This window comes from Tiliqua scincoides, chromosome 8 (genome assembly GCF_035046505.1).
Source record: "Tiliqua scincoides isolate rTilSci1 chromosome 8, rTilSci1.hap2, whole genome shotgun sequence".
Taxonomy (NCBI): domain Eukaryota; kingdom Metazoa; phylum Chordata; class Lepidosauria; order Squamata; family Scincidae; genus Tiliqua; species Tiliqua scincoides.
This window is the reverse complement of record NC_089828.1, coordinates 31,709,906-31,731,870: the sequence shown is the minus strand read 5'-3', so window position 1 is coordinate 31,731,870 and position 21,965 is coordinate 31,709,906. Positions and strand designations below refer to the sequence as shown.

The window sequence follows — 21,965 nt, the reverse complement described above, 5'->3', positions numbered from 1 at the left end:
CAAAGCCCAGGGTAGTGACTTATGTTACAGGGTAGATAAAGCCCAGGGTAGTGACTTATCCTTACAGGGTAGATAAACAAAAGCTTTGGCTTTGGGATGGGTGGGGTGTTGCTTGGCTTCAGAGGTGCTTTTCCTTAACACAATCAAGTACAGTAATTGATTAAATCACAGGGCAATTTTCTCTTGTCTGTTGGGAAGATCTCTCAATGTAGTCCATGCTGGTGTGGGAGGCATCCCTGAACTGGGCAAGGAAGGGTTAACTCAGGCTGCCAATCACTGTGGCTGCAGGGATGCTGCTGTCCCTTACCCAGGGGGCCTTCTTGCCAAATTGAGAATTTAAAAAAAAAAAAATCAAGCTTCTCATCACCCAATCAACAGATCCTCCTCCACCTCTTTCTTTCTGGGGGGGGGGGGGAGAGAGACCTTTTCCCTCTCTCTAAGAAGGCGAGCACCGGAAGGTTGCCTGCAGAGAAGGACCACTCCCCTGCACCCTCAAAATGCGGTTGTGCCATCTCCACAGCAGCCTGGCCGTGGGCATCCTTTGGGCCTTGCTGGTGGGAAGCATGGATCTGAAAACCCAGGAGAACCTGCTGCTGAAATCTCTGGGGCTGAGTGTCAAGCCCAGCCCCAGATCTCCTGCGCCGGTGCCCCCTCTGATCTGGAAGATGTTCCAAACCAGGACCGTCCCTTCTCCAGCTGGCAAAGAACCCAGGAGGCCCTGCTGGGTGGAAGAATTCAACGTCCCAGGGAACATCATCCGAGTTTTTCCAGATCAAGGTATGGCTGTGGGTGGTTGGCGGGAGGGGATCCCAGGGCTTTGGGGGCGGCTTGTTCAGTTACTTGGAGAGAATTCGTCTATAGCCCGCGTTGAAATCAAAACATCCAAGCTGCTAACCACAGATGGGCGTGTCCGGGTGGAACAGGCAAGAAGCATCCGCAGGGCTTTCCCTCTGGGGAGATCTGTAGCCCCTGGAAATAGGCGCTTGCATTAACCATGACTCGTGCCATTCACTGCTAGACTTAATACTAACAATTGCTATTGCAGCGTATGGGCGCTCCGCACAAAGGAAAAAAAACGGGGGGAGAGAAGATGGGATCAGTCCCTGCCCACGAGGAGGCTACAGTATAACATGGTCATGCGGACGGCGGTGGGGGCGGTGCAATGGGATTTCAGGGTCAGATAAGGGACACAAGTTTGGCCCAATCCTAGACTGGTCTACTCAGAAGTAAGACCCGTGGCGGTCAATGGGACCTACTCCCAGGGAAGAGGGACTGGGATTGCAGCAGTGATCTTTGCTCCAGTGTGGCTGCTGCTAACTTTTGACTACGGGAGGGATGAGTAAAGTTCTTTGAAATTGGAAGCCAGCCTGCGTTCCAGAGCCCAGATGCCCCCATCCCCTGAGCAGGCCTCTCTCTATCTCTCTCTCTCACACTCACACTCACACTCACACACACACACACACACACACACACACACACACACGGAAGGCTTGCCTCCTTTGCTTCCCTCCTTCCAGAGGAGGCGATCTCCGCCCCCCCTTCAATTGTTCTCTTTTTGAATTGATCAGGGACTGCAGAGCAGTGGGGAGGGGGAGAGATTAGCACCTTGTGGCTGAAACTTTGGGGTTAACCCTTAATCATCACCTGCAGGCACCCCAGTTGTAATCAAGCTGAAATGTCAGCACATTTGCTCACAATTCTCTCTTGCTACCCTGGCCTGTCGTCTAAATTCCTACTGCATGTCTAAGGCTACAATCCTATACAGCAGTGATATCATCAAACAGGAAACTTTTTACAATCCTAGGTTGCAATCCTACCCGCAGGTACCCAGGAGTAACTCACATTTACTACCCTTGTTAAAACCATAACATTGTACAGATTGCATTTCCTCAAATGCAGTCCCATAGCATGGGAGCATCAAGTCGAATAGATGAAAAATAAAAGATTGAAATGAATGGGGACCCACCTGAAATTGGCTTGTGACCCACCTAGTGGGCCCTGACACACAGTTTGAGAAACACTGCTATACACACTGTCCTGGGAGTGCCATTGAACTCAGTGGAATTTCCTTCTGAGAAGACACGTATAGGATTGGGTTGGGTTGTAGATTCCTACTGAAGAAGCTTTCTTTCCTCCATCAATCTTTCTTTCATAGACCAGGTGTCCTCCCAGAACTAAGAGGGCAAGCCACCAAAAGAAACACCAGTCAATACTTTTGGTGAGGTGTGTTACTCTGTTGTAAAAAGTTGATAAATGTATTGAAGTGAATGGGCAGCACTGACATTTGGAGCACCTAGCATTTGTTCTGTTTTTATCTTACCTGCTGCACACATCTAGTTAATTTTTTCTGATTAAATACCAAATCTTTGACTACCCTATTACTTCTTGGACACCTGGTACATTCTTTCTTCCATCCACTGATGTCCCTTCCTCCCTTCCAGAAAATGTCAGGCACATTGATAGGCCTGAAGAATTTCCACCCAATTTCTTTTAAATTATTAACTATAAAATTGGCAAAACAGATACAAGCAGAATACACATCCATTGGGCAAGCTGTTTTGCCTTCAACTTGCAAAACAACCCACCCACTACCTCTGCCTCCCATTTGGCCAGCCTTTTCAACAGGACTTGTCCCTGGCTAGATGCAGAGTCCTTATCGCCTCCTTTCATCTGTCTGTGTGGAATACACACCAGCAGGTTTACTAAGGGACCTGGAGGAGAAGTCATTAATAAGGTCTTCTGTACTTTTAAGGGCAGCTTGATTGCAGGCATTGACTGGTGATGGACACAATCACCTATGCAGATTAAGCCATCATTAAAGACACAGCTATTCTCAGGTGGGTCCAGCACTTAGTGAGTAGAGCACATGCTTTGCAGTGGGAGATCCAGAGAGCCAGGATGGTATAGTGCAGTGGTTCCCAAACTTTTTTGACTGGTGACTTCCTTGACATACTGGGCCATTAGCCATGGTTCCCCATTAGGGCTACAATACTATACCTTGTATAGGGCAGTGGGTTTTAGGCAGCTCCCCTGGCTGAATTCCACAGCTCCCCAGGAAGCCACATCTCACAGTTTGAGAACCACTGGTGTAGTGGTTTGGGAGTAGGATTTAAACCTGGAAGATCCAGGTTCAAATTCCCATTCAGCCATGAAATTTCCTGGGTAACTTGGGCGAGTCACCATCTTTTAGCCTCACCTACCTCACAGAATTGTTTTGAGGACAAAAGAAGGGAAGGAACCAAGTCCACCACCCTTGGCTCCTTGGAGAAAGGGCAGTATGAAAATGTGAAAAAATAGCCTTTGCTTTGAAGGCCGCTGTCTGTTATGATCCATTTAGGGTGGTGGTCCTCTTTTCCAGGTGGCTTTATTCACAAAAGGGAGCAAGGTTGGCTGTGTCTCCAGAAGCGACTGTACTTCAACTTCTCTGTGCTTGAGGAAGGGGAGCTGCTGACCATGGCCCAGCTGGAGATCAAGTTCAGACGCAATGTTTATCGGGGCTCTGCTCCAGCCCACCCATTCGAACTAAGCCTGTACCGGGCTTCCCAGTTGGCTCTCAGAGGGATGTCCACCCATGCTTACAGCCGGCAGCCGCTGGTGGAGCAGTCCTTCATCCACCTCCACAAGTCATTGATCTTCAATCTGACCGATGTAGCCAAGGATTGGCAAACACCCACCAAGAATGTGGGCTTGATTCTGGAAATCGGCACCCCAACGTTGCTGGATGGCAAGCTCTGCTCTGATATTGATGCCTTCCTTGATACATCCTTGCTGGTTGTCTCCCTTGCTCCCCAACAGTGTAAAAACACCAGGAAGAAACGCAGTTCCTACTATACACCCATCTCTACAAGCAACATTTGTAAACCACGACGCTTGTACATCAGCTTCAATGACATCGGCTGGGAGAACTGGATCATTGCCCCCAAGGGCTACATGGCCAACTATTGCCTTGGAGAGTGCCCCTTCCCACTGACTGAGGAGCTCAACAGCACCAACCATGCCATCTTACAAACCATGGTCCACTCCCTAGACCCCGAAGGCACTCCCCAGCCCTGCTGTGTCCCTGTGCGCCTCTCGCCCATCTCCATCTTGTACTATGACAACAACGACAATGTTGTGTTGAGGCATTATGAGGACATGGTGGTGGATGAATGTGGTTGTCGCTGAACAGGTGGGGCTCACCCTGTAGGGCAAATTTTTTTTTTTTATCAGATACTCATGCAGAAGGGCATTGGATAGCCTCATATGAATTGAATTTTGCTCTATGTTTAAACACACCAGTTGACTTATAAGCTGCCACCAGCAACAAGAGAAGGGACCCCCAAAGCACTGTGAATAATTGAGCAGTAGAATTTTGTGGTTAGAAAACTGCATTCACCAGAAATGTACACCAATCTTTTAGTGCTTCTGGCAAATGGGTATTGTTTGGAGCCATGCATCAATTTTAAATACGTCCTTCATAGATTTATATTCTGGAGATAGAACAATAGTTTGAAGTACCATTCTTTTACTAAACACCAAAATAATGAGCTCTGGAGGGGTCCTGTTTTGCAATATTTCTTTACGAGGAATTTCAAGGCATATCAGCATTTTAACCTGCATGGGTGTGGGCTTCTGAGACTTCCTTCTGCTTTGTTGTAATAAAAACAGAACAAAAATATCAGGTTGAAATCCATCTTTGTTTAAACTCCTAAAATGTGAAAGGTTCTGGGATTTTAACAACTGTAAAAAGGATATGGGGAAAAAGTCCTTTTCAACAGGCTAAAGCCCCATCTAAGCCCAGCATGTTGAATAGTGATCATCAAATGACCTCAGGAAGCTCCTAAGCAAAGCATGAAGTTTACAGCCTTCTGTTGGGGTTTGTTCTCAGCTGCTGCCACCCAAAGGTACCAGAGGCTGAATAGTTCTGTTTTACTATTAATGACCAACAGCCACGTAGACCCACTAGTCTCCTTTGTTGCCACACTTTATGGCAGAGAATTCCAAAAGTTCGTTCTGTGTGGAGTAGTCCTTTATTTTGATTGCAATCCTTACACTTTTAGCCCTAGCTGTGTTGCAGTAACTTAGTGGGAAGTTTAGAAACAGTCTGTATGCACTCAGGATTTTCTCCTTTTTAATCAACTTCATGTGGTTGAGCTGATTTCATGGGGATGCTTTGTTCATTAGCACAGGGGGGGTTAGCTGTATGAGGCCCTCCCTGCCAGTCGCTCTGGAAGTCAAGGCTTTACACTCTATCTCGAGTATAACATACAAAACTAAGGCTGCTGGGGTCAGTTAAACTGTTACCAACATAGCAAATGCCAGTTTTCTTTATAGGATATCTTTTGCCAAACTAACCAACACAGACTGTTTTAAACACAGGATATTATAAAGGAAACAAATGTAGTTAATTTGACTTACCAGTACACAAAAGACCCCTTAACTTCCTCTTTTGTCCTCGTCCCCCCCATAAAGAGAGAGAGGTTAGAATGAAGAGATCTGCAGCTGCTTGCTCCTGGGTATGTCATACTGCAAGAATAGGGGTGCAACAGGGCTCTGGAAATGTTATTGTATACAATCCTTTTGCCTTAGAGGGCCTCGAAGGTTCTAGGACAAGCTATCTTAGGCTACTGAAGAGTGTGCAACTGCCAGCCTAAGCGGGGGCAAAAGGGCACATAGATGAAACTCCAGGGAAAGAGGATCTACTATCTTACTCCATCAGCCATGAGGGGGCTATGCTTGCCTGACAAGGGAAATGGCCATGTGTCTAAGTTTCCATTCCACAAGAATCTGGGGAATAAAACTCTCAACAAAGGGCCGTTTATGTTGAATGTAAGGCGCATATTACATGAACACAGGTACAGACTGTATTCAACCCACAAACAGTACATTAAATATACAGATATTTGGATTCTGCAATACTGTAGTCTCCACAGGCATGGTTAAGGAGAAAAAACTGTCTACTCAGTACTGGTAGACGCTATGCCCAGGGCATCTCCTTAGGAGGACTGATAGTTTCCCTTGCTCCAAAATTACAGGATTTGAAAAACTATTTGAGAGTTTAAAACCAGAACACACCTCCATACATCCTCTGCACCCCTATCTATGCAGGCCTTGAGTAGATAGTTTAAGGGAAACTTCAGCAAAACCAAGAATTGTATTAAATGACTTGTGCAATTTGCAGATCCAGTCTTCCCAAAATGGAGTTTTTTTTCTTCTTTGAGCACAGCACAAAGTCAGAGTGGTGAATCTGTGTCAGCCCTCTCTCACACACACACTCACACAGAGTGAGAACATGCAGCAAGAACCAGCCCTTTTGGCAGGGGAGACTGACAAGACAAAGACACACATACTAAGTATAGAACGTTTTATCTCCTCAATTAAGAGAACTCGCAGGTTTACACAGCCAGGCATACAAAGTCAAACCAAATGGAACAATCTGAACTCTGATATAGAAACATTTAAGTCCCCAAAAATTGAATGTAAGTTTTTATTTTTTTTAAGTTGATGACAAACAGATTTTAAAAGACAGGAGAAAAAAATAAGTTTGTAACGCCTGTGGTATGTTCTGGTGGCTTTATATAAAAACTCAGAATTGTAACTACTACAAAGGAAAATATATATATAAGCCAGCAGAGGCAAGCGTGTGAAATATTTTGGGGGGGAGGAAGCAGGTGGCCAGGGAGGTAGGAGGACAGGGGGGCTATATTAATCAGTGGATTGCATTGCACAAAAAGGGTTAGCACTTAAAAATCTAGCTCAAAAACCTATGCAGCTATGCAGCCTACCCAAGGAAAGGGGAAAAAATTAAAGAGCAGCCCTCTGGCAGTCTGAATAAATAAGAGTTCATCTTTCAGGAGGAAGGTGGCCAGCGTCCTCTTTTTCCTTGCAAATGTTAGAAGTCTAAAGTTCTCCCCCCCATTAACAAGAAAGGTAATTTGAAAATATTTTTTTAAAAAACAAACCAATGACCTGGTTCTCATATCATGTGCATGTTATACCCTCCCAAATATGAATGTACCAGGAACATTCTGGTGAACTCTGGGAGGGGAAACAAGAAGGCAAGTACACTTCTTGCTGAATTACTGCGTAATGTTGGGGGGGGGGAGAATGAGAGAATAGGATGGAAAGATTTAAGAAATTTTGGAAAAAAGCAAGGGGTTCTCTAAGTACATTCACGGAAATTAGAGTGAGTTCCACAACAAAAAAAGTTGAGATACTTAGAGCCCTTTGATCAGAAAAATCTAACTAGTTCAGAAGCTTCTAAAAAACCTGCATCTAGGAGGTCAGTCAAACAACTGTTTCAGCCAATTGGGGAGTGGGATATTTTAATGGATCACCTGGGGAAGGAACCAAAGTGTGCAACAACAGAAAATCCTATTTTCTGCATTAATTTTTTGCTAGTACATTTTAGATGCAGGTAAACGTGCTTTCCACTAGGAGTGCAACCAACCAAGGTAGTTGCTGGGACCATCCCTTTTTCAGCCAGACTCAAAGCAGTAGTTTAGAGATGCCCACTAGAGGGGCTCATCCCAAAGTGGAGTTTTCAGGTTGGTTTAAACTTCCAGCACTCAACTCATTCCACAGTTCCTTGTTGTGCAGAACCTGTGATGAATCTCACACATATGCTGCTCACCCCAATATCCTCTAAAAATTACACCCACCTAACAGCGGCCACCTTCCAACAACTGCTGCTTGCCCCATCCAAACCTGCCTCATCATCTTTGTAGAATCTTTACTTCAAAACCAATATAATCCCCAGTTCCCACTACTGTTTTCCAATGTCAGGGAGCTAATAAAAGAAGGCTAATCCCAGCGTCTTTTTCTTCTCTGGGGCTGAAGGGCACAGATACCCAAATTCCCCTTTTGTGAAGCGCATGGTACGTCTTACAGAAAAAAAAAACTTGTTTTCACAGAGCAGAGCCAATTAAAGCAGACAAAAACCACACACTTTTTAAACCCTCCGCCTCACTGCCGCAACACGCCGGCAGCCTTGCTAGAACTGCTGTCCTCTGTTGGAAGAAGAGGCCGGTTGACTGAAATCGCACTGAAAAGGTCTTTAAAAGATTGGCGCTCTAATTTTTAAGCATTTAGACTTTTATATATAATTTGTGTTAAACTTCCCACAACAAGGATATTTAACCCCCCATGTCCACTACTAAGATTTCAGAGACAAACTTCTAAAAAAATATCCAGTGCTTCTTTGAAAATCTCTCTTTAAAAAGAAAAAAAATCTTGTCACAAGAAGCCCGTTCAGAATGCAGATGACGTTGCACAGAAGTTTCAAAGCTGGGTTCTGGACAACAAAACCACGCATCTCAGAGTGAGGTATCAGCTGGCTGGCTTCCACCAAACCTGGAGGCCCTTTTCCTTCTTGGATGCACTTGCTCTTAACACGTCAAAACAGTTGCCATTTTTTGGAAACAAAATGAGAGAAATTGGTGCATGAACAACTCTGAGATGGGGGGTTTTCCTTTCCCCACCCTGCTCTGAAAAGTGAAGCCCTGCTCACAACAAGAAGGATGGATTTAAGTGAATCTTGCTTCCAAGGCCCTTCTCTCTTTCTCTCTCTGTCGGGGGGGAGGGGGGAGACAGGGAACTCCGCTGACCACTCGGTTCTTCCGGGGCGAGTTGGCTTCCCCCCCAGCGAGGCGCCAGTCGGTCCTCCGATGCTCTCTCCCATCTCTGGTCAGTCTCCTTGTCTCAGTGAGCTAGCAGTGGGCTCTCGCTCTCTCGCTCTCTCGTGCTCTCTTCTCTCCTCTCTGTTGGTTTCTCTCTTTTCTCTCCCTCTCTCTCCTGTTGCTCTCACAGAGTTGCTTCAGTTTTAGCAGTGGAAAACAGGTATCCATTTTATTTTTTTTATTACCCAGAATAAAATGCTGATGAACTAAGCTCCACACAAGCTTAGCTCTCCTCCTTCAACCTAAGAAGGGAAGAAAAGAATGTCATTAACACTGCAAAGCCAGGGCTTAGGGTTGTAGAAAGTTTCTAAATGTCAGAACATGGTGTAAGTTGTTCAACAGGTAGAATGAAGGCAGTAGCTCGCTGAGAGCATGCACTTTGCAGAGGTCCTAAATTAAATCCTCAGTATCTCCAATTAAAAAAGAGTATTTGTTAGAAAGATGCATCCCTGCCTATAACCCAGGATCGCTGCATGTCTATACTCTATGGTCCTAAAGGTCAAGCTCAGCAGAAGACAGGATCACATGAGACTTTACAAGTAGGTTGCATAAGAATGCCTGTTTCACAGCCATTCTGTACAATCAAGACAATCATGCAGTCCTAGTTTGGGATATTTCTTGCCTCTCATGAGTATAAATTGATGACCAAGTCTCTCTCTAAACTTCGTTTTCATTCATTTATTCCATTTGAAATAAGTAACATAAGAGACTAGTTTGGGCAAAGTAGGAGATGCCAGTATAATTGTCTAGTACCACCCTCCCAACCCCACAACCTTACACTCTAATACTGTGACAGTCCCGTCACTCCATGTTGATACGCGCGTTCCCCCTGGTAAGTTGAATCCTGTGAGAGGGCCACATCAATCTGAGACTTAAACTCATCACCAAGGTAGCTGTCCTGGAGGAGGAAAAAAGGAAAAGTTAAAACATGGATGTAAACTATACTCAGGGCTCTTGACAGGGGCACATAATCACAAGTGCACAGTACATAAGAACATAAGAACAGCCCCACTGGATCAGGCCATAGGCCCATCTAGTCCAGCTTCCTGTATCTCACAGCGGCCCACCAAATGCCCCAAGGAGCACACCAGATAACAAGAGACCTCATCCTGGTGCCCTCCCTTGCATCTGGCATTCTGACATAACCCATTTCTAAAATCAGGAGGTTGCGCATACACATCATGGCTTGTACCCCATAATGGATTTTTCCTCCAGAAACTTGTCCAATCCCCTTTTAAAGGCGTCTAGGCTAGACGCCAGCACCACATCCTGTGGCAAGGAGTTCCACAGACCGACCACACGCTGAGTAAAGAAATATTTTCTTTTGTCTGTCCTAACCCGCCCAACACTCAATTTTAGTGGATGTCCCCTGGTTCTGGTATTATGTGAGAGTGTAAAGAGCATCTCTCTATCCACTCTGTCCTTTTCCTGCATAATTTTGTATGTCTCAATCATGTCCCCCCTCAAGCGTCTCTTTTCTAGGCTGAAGAGGCCCAAACGCCGTAGCCTTTCCTCATAAGGAAGGTGCCCCAGCCCCAAAATCATCTTAGTCGCTCTCTTTTGCACCTTAGTCGCTCTCTTTTGCACTTGTAAATGTGAGTAGACCCCCCCCCCCTTTAATCCAGATGGCACCATATTAGAGGCTCAACTAAATAAGGTTGATTCCCATCTTCAAAAATCTATAGAATGCGAAAGGGACTAGATAGGTCTACCAAAACACCCAAGATTTCCAAAAACTGGGCAACACATCAACTGCACCGCAGCCACTAGAGTAGTGGTTCTCAAATTTTTAAGCACCAGGACCCAATTTTTAGAATGATGATCTCTTGGGAACCACCTGAAGTGATGTCATGGCCGTAAGTGACATCAAGCAGAAAAATTACATCCCTCATACAACCAAATCAAATCAAAAGTAAATTAAAAGTTTACAATAAGTTCAAAAATTTATTTAAAATAGCCCTCCTAACTCCCAAACAGTTGCTGATCTGCTTAAAAAATTTCCACAAACATCCCAATGGCTGCAGTCCTATCCACACTTACCCATGAGTAAGCCCCATTCACTATATTGTTAAAAGCAAAGCCTATCCATAGTAACCTGTTAAAAGGACAGATCTGTCATATTACCCCGAATGCAGTCAAATACTAAGAAAGCATCAAGCCTACTATATTAAAAATAAAATCCACATTGAAATGAACAGGAAAACCCCCTAGTGAGTCCTGACTCACAGTTTGAGAGAAACTGCACTAGAGGATCCTGGAACAAAGCCTCCATAGTTTACCTTGAGCAGGGTCATGAGAGAGCAGGTGGTCCTTCAGTAGCTCAGACCCAAACCATTTAAGGTTTCAAGAGGGCCACCACTTTGAACTAAGCTCAGAAACAAAGTGGAAGGCAGCATAAAAATCAGAGGTTCATGCCTCAAAACATGGTATAGATATGATGACAGAGGTGAATTTTCCTAGGGAAAGACTGGGAGGCACTTTTTCATCTGAGGGTCTGTGGTCCACACTGTAAATATAACACCTCCGAAGGTTAATTTGTAAACATCTGCATATGTAATATACAAATAGATTCAATTACCTGTGACAGTTCTGGTTGGGACAAGCCTGGTTGGCTCATCTGTGATGGCTGACTCATGGAGATGTAGCCCTGAGTCAATGGGCCCTGAGAGAAGGGCTGGGAGACCACATCTTGACTGGCCTGGCTGTTTGGAAGGTTCGACTGGCTAGCCCCCGGAATCCCAAAACGGTTGTTCTTCTGGCGGCCACCACGGCTGGTTTTGCCTTTTGGATTCCCACGCCCTGCAAGAGGAACCAGATCTCATCACAGAATGAAAATGTTACTTCAGGATGAGGAGAGGGATGCATATCTTCCTATAGTGCGTCATTTTCAGGAGGCAGCAAGTTTGGGGCTTTTTTGCTGGGATCATGAATGCAAACACATTCTGACGAATAGATAATGATTAGGTGGTAGATCACCTTAAAGTTCTTTAAACTGGGAATCCACCTCAAAACAACAAGCTAAAACAAGGACATAAGAGCAACCCTGCAGGAACAGAGTAGAAGTTCGTTTCCAACAATAGCCAGTTAGCTAGCTTCAAGAAGCCCAAAGGAGGACATGAAGACCAAAGCATCACCCCCCTCCCCACTCATTATCTTCACTCCTTGGAATCAGATATCCAGAACTATCCTGCCTTCAAAGCTGTCATATAAAGGAACATAAAGGAAGGTCAACTTATGTTTCTGTTCCTTTAGGACTTTGAGGAGTGTCACTCTGAGGTTTCAAGTGCAACATTTGATATTCAGTATGTAGTTACTGGGGAAAAAGAAATGTGAATTGCAACCCTAAACCCATCTAGCATTTCAGAATAGATGTTGCACCAAACAAGAGGAAAAACTGTCAGGGTCAAGTAACTCTAGGAGTGGCTTACCAGCAGCTGGCCCATTAGCCTGCCCAAAATACCCAGGCGGTGGCATGGGAGGCATCACCAGGTTGAACGGAATGGGAATGTTCATAGCTGTGACATGGCTGGGCCCAGCACTGATCATCCCGATCTGATCATGTGTTTGGAAATACATGTTGGAGGGGCGGCCTGAGGCAAGGGAAACACAGATCAACTGGAGAAACATTCAATTAAAATTTAAAACAATCTTTGCTTCAAGTCACAATTAAGAATGGGGGGGGCAGTTATTTCTTAACCCTTTTAACAGCCTATAGATCCAGGAACTAATACAAAGTTACCTTCCTTGTAATTTCTGGCCTCATCTTTAAATAGCTAAAGAAAAATCTGTTCTCAACTCCACTCTTTTCCCACCTATATCGTACACCAACAAGGTGATGCTACTAGAGAAGGAAAGAGCACTGCTACACACACACAGTGCAGAACAGTTTACACACACAAGCGATATAAAAGGTCTGCAGCTGGGATGACAAGTTAACAACCATTCATTCATGGCTCTAAAGTACAGCCTCTCTAGTCTAGGTCTTCCATTTGGGGAAGCCCCCCCCGCCAGATCCTTGTACCTTGGCTGCTGCGGTCATACACCGAGCCAGGGATAATAGCTTCACGGGCATCATACATGGCAGTTGTCATGAACCGTGCTCCCTAGGGTGAAAAGTTCATTTAGAGGAAATATGATACAACGCAATATACCTTGTAACACGTCACCTGCACTTACTGACACAGGATGATTGTGTTCAGAATTTAAGATGGGGGAATGGATTTGTACATCCAAAAGATGTGTTTCTGGAAGATTGCTGCAGCAAGCACAAAGCCCTGAGGCAGAAGCTTTTTGTGGATTACAGTTTCAGATTTTTCTTTATACCCATATCTGCCAACTCAGGATAACACTATCTATAAAGTGGACTACAAATACTAGAAAAAAATCCTTAGCCTTTTGGGTGACACAAGACTCTTGCTGAGTTTGTAGCTAGCTACTATTCTAAAAGACTGAGCTGCAAATCAGCTTCACATATTCACTCACTGATGGAGGACCACCAATTTTAGGCACAAGGATTGTTGCTGAAGGTGTGTTCCCAGACCAAGTATGTACTGCTAGAGAGGGACAGCAATGACTAGTTTCAGACAGTAAGTGCAGACCCAGGCTCTCTAGCCCCACTATCCCTTTTTGATACATAAGCCAACAGGCACTGCAGAGTTGACACAATAACTTCTTGCCCTTCAGACCAAGATCTGGAACTTACAGGATTGATGGTATTGACAAGCTTTCGAGGCTTGCTGAACTGCATGAGGCTCTCACGAAGGTTGTTCAGAGGTCCCTCAACCAGCACTTTCTGTTCCTTGTAGTAGTTCAACAGGTGATTCCAGAGGGGTTGCTTGGACAGAGCCTTGGGGTTACCAACAATAATGACTCCATACCTACAGGACCAAAAGCAAGAAATCACAGCAGTGCAACAAGGTTGAATGCTCCTTACTAGTAGGGCAAGCAACAGAGGCAATGGCTAAATGACTAAGGGATAGGAATGAAAGATTGTTTTTAATTAGATAGAATTCCAAGTATCTTGTGTAAAAAGATCACAGTTTGATTGGTTAGGGGTGGTAAGGTTGGGGAGGGAGTGACATGAGCAGCATATGGGGCACCTTTTTCTAATTTGCACAAAAGAGCTGTGCAGGCTAACAGCAGCCCTGCCCCTCAATGACATGTGTTAAATTGTGTCTTAAGCAACAAACCCTAAGGCTGGGAATTTCAAACTTCTTAGCTGGGTTGAGGCAGAGAACTCTATAGGACAGGAGGGCCTTGCTGCCTTGTACTTAAAGGGTTCCGCACCTTGCTCTAGTCAGAGCTACGTTGAGACGCCTGGGATCATTCAGGAAACCAATTCCTTGATGTTCATTGGCTCTGACACAAGACAGAATGATGAAATCCTTTTCTCGCCCTTGAAAAGCATCAACACTGGCAATTTCCACTTCCTGAAAAGAGTTTGGGGGGGGGGCGACAAAGATACAGTGAACCCTCAATTCAACATACTTCAGTTCAACAAACTTTGGAAATAATGGATGGTTTCCACTGGAGGCAACATCTGCTCTGTTGACAAAGCAGCTCTCCTGGCTGTCCGGTCACTGATCACATTATTGCTTTATGTTTGAAAATATACACACTATTTTTGCCCATGCACTGACATGGGCATGTTTGCAATACTGGAAAGCTGTGTGCAAGCAGTAACCATATCCTCTAAAGGTGGTGGTAAAAAAGTAAATCTGAACATTAAGCTAAAGACTGAGTTCTTAATTAACTCAGTATAAAGTCGGAGTCTGGCATTTACTATATCATTAAGAAATAAACTGTGTTCAACATTCACAGGAGCAAGGAAAAGCTTAACCAGTTTTCATTAAAAATCAGTGTGGATGCTTTATCAAGTGGCTCAAGAGTTAGTAGCAGGAAGCATACAAGAGTGATGCAGAATAAAAACCCAAAAATGGTGTGTGCAAGTGGTTTGTGAAGCAATGCTCAGACAGCATTAATTGTGTGGTGTTGAACTTTGCTCTGCTACCTTTGGAAGGCAGAGCAATCCAAACTTTGGATATGCTACCAAAGCGCATGAAAACAAAGCTAGTATGAGATGGCTTTGGCATTTCAGTAAATGGGATGGCCTAGTAGATGGGAAGACATTAGGCCAGGGGTGCCCAACAGGGGGATCGCGATCTACCGGTAGATCGCGAGGCAAAATGAGTAGATCGCGGAGTGCTGACCCCCCCCTTCAGGTGCCTCTGGGAGGAAACGCTGGGAGTAAGGCCCATTGTACTCAATGGGGCTTATTCCCAGGTAAGTGTGGCTAGGATTGCAGCCTCACAGCCTAATCCTAGGCATGTCTACTCAGAAGTAAGTCCTGTTATACTCAGTGGGGTTCAAGGTACACCAACATACATTGTACACATAAATGTTATATGTTATGATGGTGCGAACATTGTAAAAAAAAAAAACTCTGGTAGATCTCCAGGCCTTGCTGGGTTACAAAGTAGCTCTCGAGCCAAAAAAGTATGAGCACCCCTGCATTAGGCGAATCTAAGTGTACCCACAGAAGCAATGCAGCCACTTAGAAAAACTTTAAATGAAGTCATTAAGAAAGGAGGTCTATAATGCTGAGGAGACAGGCTTGTTTTGGCGGTTGCTCTCAGAAAACAAGCAGACCTATAAGTATGAAAGCTCTAAAACCAGGCTACAAGATAAATAAAGAATGGATCTTGGCATTTGTACTGTGCCAACACAGATGGATTACATTGATTGAGATCTGTTGTGGTTGGTAAATCATGCTGACCACAAGTCTTAAAAGAAATTGTGAAAGTACACCCACTATTTATTATAACTCTAAGGAAGTGCAGTTTATTTAGCAACTGGCACTTTAACCACTTCATTCCTGAAGTGCACAGACACCAGACAGAGGCTATTCTAATTTTTGATTGCTATGCAGCAATGATGGTAGAAATAAATGCTGCTTCAGCCACCTAATATTGCTTATCTAGCCTATGGATCAGGAGATCATTTTTGCTTGCCAGAGATTAAGTTGAAAAAAATTCCTAGGTGATGATTGTGTTGGAGGATGAAGGAAATAACGAGACTCATACAAGAGGACAACAAACTTTGGAGAACCTCAGAAATAACCTGAAGTCTGCAATCTTTGCTGCTGCATGGGGAGTAGTGAAAAATATAGATTTTGGCTAATGGCTGGAAAAAACTTTTATGCGCCACTGATTCTGATTTTAACTTTGAGGTCAGCGATTACCATTGCTTCACTTTGAAAGCTAGAGAGAAAGATGCAACTGAGGGTGAAGTTCTGCAGTGGTTAGAAGATGAAGGTGGTCCAGGGTGCCAGGTGTTGACTGAAGGAGTTCTTGCTGCCAAAAGGCAGAAGAGGATAGTGAAGAAGAAGAAGAGGAAGAGCTGCCAATTATGAAACTGAAGCTCTCTATTGTAAGGTAACCTGGACAGCATCATCTACGCACTGGCTCCTCATTCGACTCTGAAGTGCAGCCTTATCACGAACACTTTAATAAGGAAGTAGCACCATCATAAGACTCAATTAAAGCTAAACGCATTCTTCAAACCTTTTGCTCCTCTTCCCCAAATTTCCTCAGCACCACCTTCAGACTCAGAATAAAAGTTGTTCTGGATAACCCCAATCATGGCAAAACTAACACTTCTTTAACAGGTAGGAGATGTTACTTTAAAATATGTGCTGTTTTATGATGTTCAGTCTATTCTATTTATTGTAGTATTTCTATGATGTGTTTTAGTAACAACATTGTGATTTGAGCATGTATTTGGAGTTAATGGACTTTTGGCCCTATTGTAGCAGTTACCAAACCATGGGCTGGGACTAGATTTTTGATGGGTCACGTAGCTCCGAGCAGAGCCTCCAATGAAAATAACTGTGACAGAAAGGTCAGATAACTAATTGCTCCAAAGCCTGAGACTATTTAAAAATCAGATACAGCAGCTAATTGTCCTGCAAAGAGCTCAGCTCTTGCAGTTTGCAAGGAACCAAGTTCCTGAAGTTTGCAAGCATGTGTAAATACAGAGAGATAAGTGTTTGAGTGTCTTTCTCCCAGTTATTACTTGTAAGTAAGTAAATAAAAATACTATTTCTGTCTATATTTTTTTTAAGAGTCTCATAAACCTAGGTGGGTCCCAACAGAGTGTCTGGCTGCTAAAACGTTTGGGAACCACTGCCCTAATGGAAACCCCTTCCTTCTTACACATGAAATCAATGCTTCACTGTAATTAGAGCAAGTTCCAATTCACTCACAGCCCCAGAGATGCCATAGCTTGTATTATATCATAGCCCATGCTTATCAACAGTATGGTTGATATGCTACTCTCAAACAGAATGTTTATATATTTAAGTATGACAGTTTTAAAAGAATACAGAGGCTAGTATCTTTAGTAAAACGCAGAAAATCAAGGAAGCAGCATACCTGGTAAAGCTTGGTGTGCAACGAGCCACTGAACTGCATGTACTGCACCAAGTACGAGCGCTGCCCCTCATAGGGAGTGATGATGCCAATTTGATCCGGTTTTGCACCAGCTTTCAGAAGTTTGGTGGTGATTTTTTCCACATTAGCAGCTTCTGTCCTGCAGGGGGCAGGAGAGGAACAAGTTTCTCATTATAGTTTACTAGTCAGGCAATGGTTTTTAACAGAACCTGCTCTAAATTCCTCCAAGTACATTCAATACAAGTAAATCTAAGTATTTACAATGTCCACTTTTAAAAATACGGTTCCTAAAACACTTTAAAATGACAAGTACTGGAAATAAATCAAGATGTTCTCTCCTTTTCAATACATTTCTTGGCATAATTCAGGCTGGGAAAACATGCCACTGAACTCTGAACTAACACATAAGATTGAGTTATACCATTGCAATTTCTTCACCTGCACACATTCCTCCCTTTTTGGATAAGACAACAGCACTCAAAAGCACAGAGGCAGAGATGTCACACCAGCACATCTGAACAGTTTTGCAGCCCCCACCTCTGGTCACCCAGCTGGGGTCCTCTTCTCTTTCCCACTTAGCTTACCTGTTCAAGTAAGAAGTGCCTGAGCTTGCAATTTCTTCTTGTCCTTGGGTCACATAGAAAAACATGGGCTTGTCCAGTTGGGGCCACTGGAAGTCAAAGCCTTTTTTCACACGGTCCGCTGAAGGGGACACAGAACTGGTTTGTCAGCAATCAGTTGTGTTGAACTGGTATTTTTAGAACAGACATTTTCCACTGCCCTCACTCAAAGAGGGTGCCCAAGTGGCTACTAGCGGCATCTGCCAGAATCCACAACCTCCCAAAACCACATCTGGCAAGGATGTTTGCAAGAGATGCCATGCAAAAGCAGTCCATACTCCTCCCACCATAACCCTCTTTTTACCTGCAGTGACACCATTCTGGAGTGACCCCTCGTAAAAGATGTTGGAAGGGAAAGCACTCAGGGCTGGGTGCATGCGGTACTGCACTTGCAAGCGAATGGGTCGGATGCCCAGTACCACCAGCCGCTCAAAGAGAGACTGAGAGAGGCCTGCCTTGGCCGCCTTCTTGCACATCACAACAGGACCCAATTGGCAATGGTCACCCACGAGGATCAGCTAGGAGCAACAGAGTCCAAAGTCAAAAGGAGGAAGATCTGTCATGTACGTGCAGGCAAAGATCCCCACATCCACATGCACACAATGTCCCCAGAATGTTATGACCCAAAGAATTGGCTGGTACCTCAGGATTTCAAGTCCTCCCTAAGGGCAGCTGCTGCTTCCTTAGATCCAGCCATCACAGTGCTGAGCCTGGAAACTGCAGTAGTGACCTCCCTCACTATTGTTCTCCTACAATTCTTCTACCAGTTTTCTACATTAATTTGCAAGATGGCTGCTGGTCTTGACCTCTAAGCCACCACAACTCTGGGAATTATATATTTTCTCTCACTGCTTTCCACAGCACTTTGTCACAACCACTTAAGCCTTACACTGCCTGCAGTGTGCTTGCCTCCTATTTTTAAGAACTTCCCTCCAGCAACACCATCCATGCAAAATACATTCCTATACAGGGTGGCCCTCATATCCATGGATCAGATTTGCAAGGCCTGCCCGCGGGGCCCCCCTGTGCACCCCTTGCCTCTGGAGGGTATTCTGATCCCCACAGAGGCCACACAAATCCACTCATGGCCTCCAAGGGGTTCAGAATGACTGTTAAAAGTGAAAAACGCAACTTCAGTTTTTTCACTTGAAACAGTCATTCTGAGGCCTGTACAGGCTGTGGGCGGAAGTATGCAGTCTCTGTGGGGCTCAGAATACTCTCCAGAGACGAGGGGAGCCCAGCTCCCCTCGCCCTCGGAGGGCAGAGTGAGGCATCCCAGGGTATCTGGAATTTCAGTTAATCACAAGGGGTTCCAGAACAGAACCCCCGTGGATGCCGAGGCACTCCTGTATCTTTTTCTAGTTCCATCTAATCTTGCACTTCATGTTCAATCCCTCAAGAACTCCTGGCATGAAAGCAACATTACAAACATCCACAAATCATAGAGTTTTAAATTTGAACCTTTATCCTTCTGGAATGCTTTACAGAGAGCTTTCAGAGTAGGGATTCCTAAACTGCCAGACACATGAAGCTTCTTTATACAGAGTTCAAGTACTAAGTCACAGAGCACTGACTATTGGCAGCAGCAATACAGTGGTTCAGATGGGGTGTTTCCCAGCCCTACCTGGAACTGAACTCAAAGCAGGTGCTCTGCTACTGGGCTACAGTCCCTCCTAAAAATTGCCACCTGACTCCAAGTCCCAGGAACGCTGGGTTGGGGATCGTTTAAAGTCCCTTGCTGAAGGCTCAAAAGGGGCAATACGCAACACACAAAATCTTTCAAATGTCACACACACAGCAAGCTGCAGACATGAGGATGCAAATGTGGGAATCAAGGAAAAGTGCATTCCCTTGCATTCCGGAGTTATGTTGAAGTAGCAAGTTTATCCTACCTGCTTTGCCCCAAGGACAACGGGCACCATGCACTCTGGCTCAGTGGCTTGTGTGCTTTCATCTATCAAAATGGAGCGGAACTGCATTTTTGCAAGCCTTGGGTCACCAGCTCCTACACATGTGCAGCAGATGACATCTGCATTCTAATTGGATGAAACAGCAGGATTCAGGAGGGTGTCCGACATGAAATCCCAAGCATCCCCCCTTAAAAAAAAATCCACAGACCACCGTAAAACCAAAGGCTGATCTTCAGAATGATAAATTATGCATTAAGATTCCTCTGCAATTTTCCCCTGACAGGAACTGGAACCATTTCTTCTTGAGTTGCATTTTAAAGAAGGTCATCCCTATGCTATCACAGCAGCAATGACAGCTCGGTTTGGCCTCCAGAATCATACTAACTGGGCTACAGGAAACTGATGTTTATCCAGCTGCCTGCCCCAACCCTGGCTAAGAAGAGACCACCAAGAAGAAACTACTTTTACCATGAGCAATTCCCGCTCAGCTGTTCGTTTCAGTGCCCGATAGCGCTTCTCATCTGCGGACGACAGTTCTCCAGTCTCATCTTTCAGCTGCTGCAGTTTCTGGAGTTCAGGCATACTGAGAAGCAAACAATAGCAATGATTCTTCAACAAGAGAATTAAATCCACCACCGGAAGCCAGGTGCAAAACAACGATTGCTCAGAATGGTGGCTCACAGCTAGTTACCTACTGTATCCCATGAGCTATATATTGGGATGACTTACAAATCTAACTCTGAGGAACCACAGATCAGGGATTCTAACAGCATAATTCATAACGGTGGTTGCTATTGATAGAAAGAGTGTACAGTGACTCCTCCTTATCTGTGGGCTTGGCATCTTGGCCTCCTGAATGCTTCTAAAAGGCACTTCCGGTTTGTGGGTGCAGATCCCCGCAGATTTCATTATCCGTGGAATTCGGTATCCATGGGGGTCCTGGAATGGTTCCCCTGCAGATACTGAGGGTCCACTGTAAGAAACTCCTGCCAATCAAATGTAACCCATCCAGTGTTCTGTTCATCCTTGCCCCACAATACCCAAGCATCAGAAAACTGAAGAGATTCATTATGAATACCATTTTAAAAATTTAATGCATTTTCAAAGCAATTAACCATCTACACAAAGCAATTAAAACGTAATTTAAAAGTTGATGCTGAAGTAAGCTGAAAAGAAAGGCAGCACCAGCAACAGAAATATGAGTACCAAATTCAACAAGCATGTTCTATGCAAAAATTATCCACAGATAAAAACCAAGCTCAATTTGGCCAAAAAAAAACAACACCACACATTTCTGAACATAACACTTAAAGTTTAGCAAAGTGGCACTAAGCCTCTTTGGGGGAAATGTTCCATTAATGGGACACCAACCATCCAGGTAGCTTCTACAGTAACAACCAAACTATTGTTTTGATAGTCCTCAGGGAACAGATTTCTGCTCCATATTCAGCAGCACCTTGAATGTTTTCAGCTGATATTTTGATTGTCGCAGCAATGGAAGAACATTCCAAGCATTGTAACTGTTTAAGCAGTTAAGGGGAGTGGACTTTAAGTCTTGGGAAAGGAGGCAAGGAAAAAAGATCTCAGCTGCACTGGGGTGGAGAAGAATTGGCAGGCAGCCTAGGCATGCAACTGAACAGCAGCAGACTGGACTGGGGTATGACAGGAGGTGTCATTGATACAGCTGAAGAAATAGAGAGTGAAGGTGATAATGGTTCCAGGAATCTATGAGACTAGATGGTCAGGGACCAAACTCCATAATCCAAAATAGTACAGAGCAAGGAAGACATGCTTCAGAAGGCGATTTAAGACTTGCCTTGAATCCAGAGAGCACCCACAGCAAATGTGAGACACTTATTGGACTCCTCTTACCTGTCCATGTTTCTGATCTGGTTATGCAGTGCCAGGAAAGACACAGGGGAGTCAATTGCCTCGCGGCTCTTTGCACACAGGCGCACCACTTTCAGTCCTGTCTGATGTATCTTTTCGGTCAGCTGGTCCACGGCTATGTTACTCGGGGCACAAACTAGAACGGGCCTTAGGATACATAAGGCAAGACCAAGTTAATGGACAAACCAAGTTGTTAATGATTGAAAACAAACAAAAAATAAATAAATGAAGTCTCACAAAAGCTTCCTCCAGTACCACAGTGAACACTAATCAGGATGCCCATCTCAAGAGAGGTTTGAAGTGATTTTATAAAACATGGTCAAAGTTAACCATGATTAAGGTCAGTGTAAGCAAAATCCATAACCAGGCAAGATCTTTCTCCAATGGCCCTCCATAGGTCAATTGGAGAGTTCATGTCATTTCACCTATATGTTTGGA

At 44.5% G+C, this 21,965-nt stretch overlaps 2 protein-coding genes across 4 annotated transcripts in view; one reads left to right on the top strand and one right to left on the bottom strand.

Moving 5' to 3' along the window:
• UPF1 (UPF1 RNA helicase and ATPase) overlaps positions 1–21,965 on the bottom strand; it is a 106,968-nt gene that overhangs the window by 63,957 nt on the left and 21,046 nt on the right. For 2 of the 3 annotated variants that reach the window (XM_066634751.1, XM_066634753.1), the window contains exons 12-24: positions 21,510–21,674; positions 20,106–20,220; positions 19,620–19,763; positions 18,032–18,245; positions 17,692–17,809; positions 17,090–17,246; positions 13,944–14,086; positions 13,360–13,534; positions 12,679–12,760; positions 12,086–12,247; positions 11,236–11,456; positions 9,436–9,555; positions 6,755–8,899 (exon numbers count right to left, since the gene is read on the bottom strand). In XM_066634751.1, coding sequence (XP_066490848.1) covers positions 9,439–9,555; positions 11,236–11,456; positions 12,086–12,247; positions 12,679–12,760; positions 13,360–13,534; positions 13,944–14,086; positions 17,090–17,246; positions 17,692–17,809; positions 18,032–18,245; positions 19,620–19,763; positions 20,106–20,220; positions 21,510–21,674 — 1,813 coding nt within the window. In that variant the 3' untranslated portion in view covers positions 6,755–8,899; positions 9,436–9,438. Of the gene's footprint in view, positions 1–6,754; positions 8,900–9,433; positions 9,556–11,235; positions 11,457–12,085; positions 12,248–12,678; positions 12,761–13,359; positions 13,535–13,943; positions 14,087–17,089; positions 17,247–17,691; positions 17,810–18,031; positions 18,246–19,619; positions 19,764–20,105; positions 20,221–21,509; positions 21,675–21,965 lie in introns of those variants that run through there. The other variant, XM_066634752.1, reaches the window with a different exon arrangement.
• Positions 498–4,164, top strand: GDF1 (growth differentiation factor 1). The gene is made up of 2 exons (XM_066635550.1): positions 498–777; positions 3,359–4,164. Exons 1-2 carry the CDS (start codon positions 498–500, stop codon positions 4,162–4,164), a joined length of 1,086 nt encoding a protein of 361 aa, XP_066491647.1.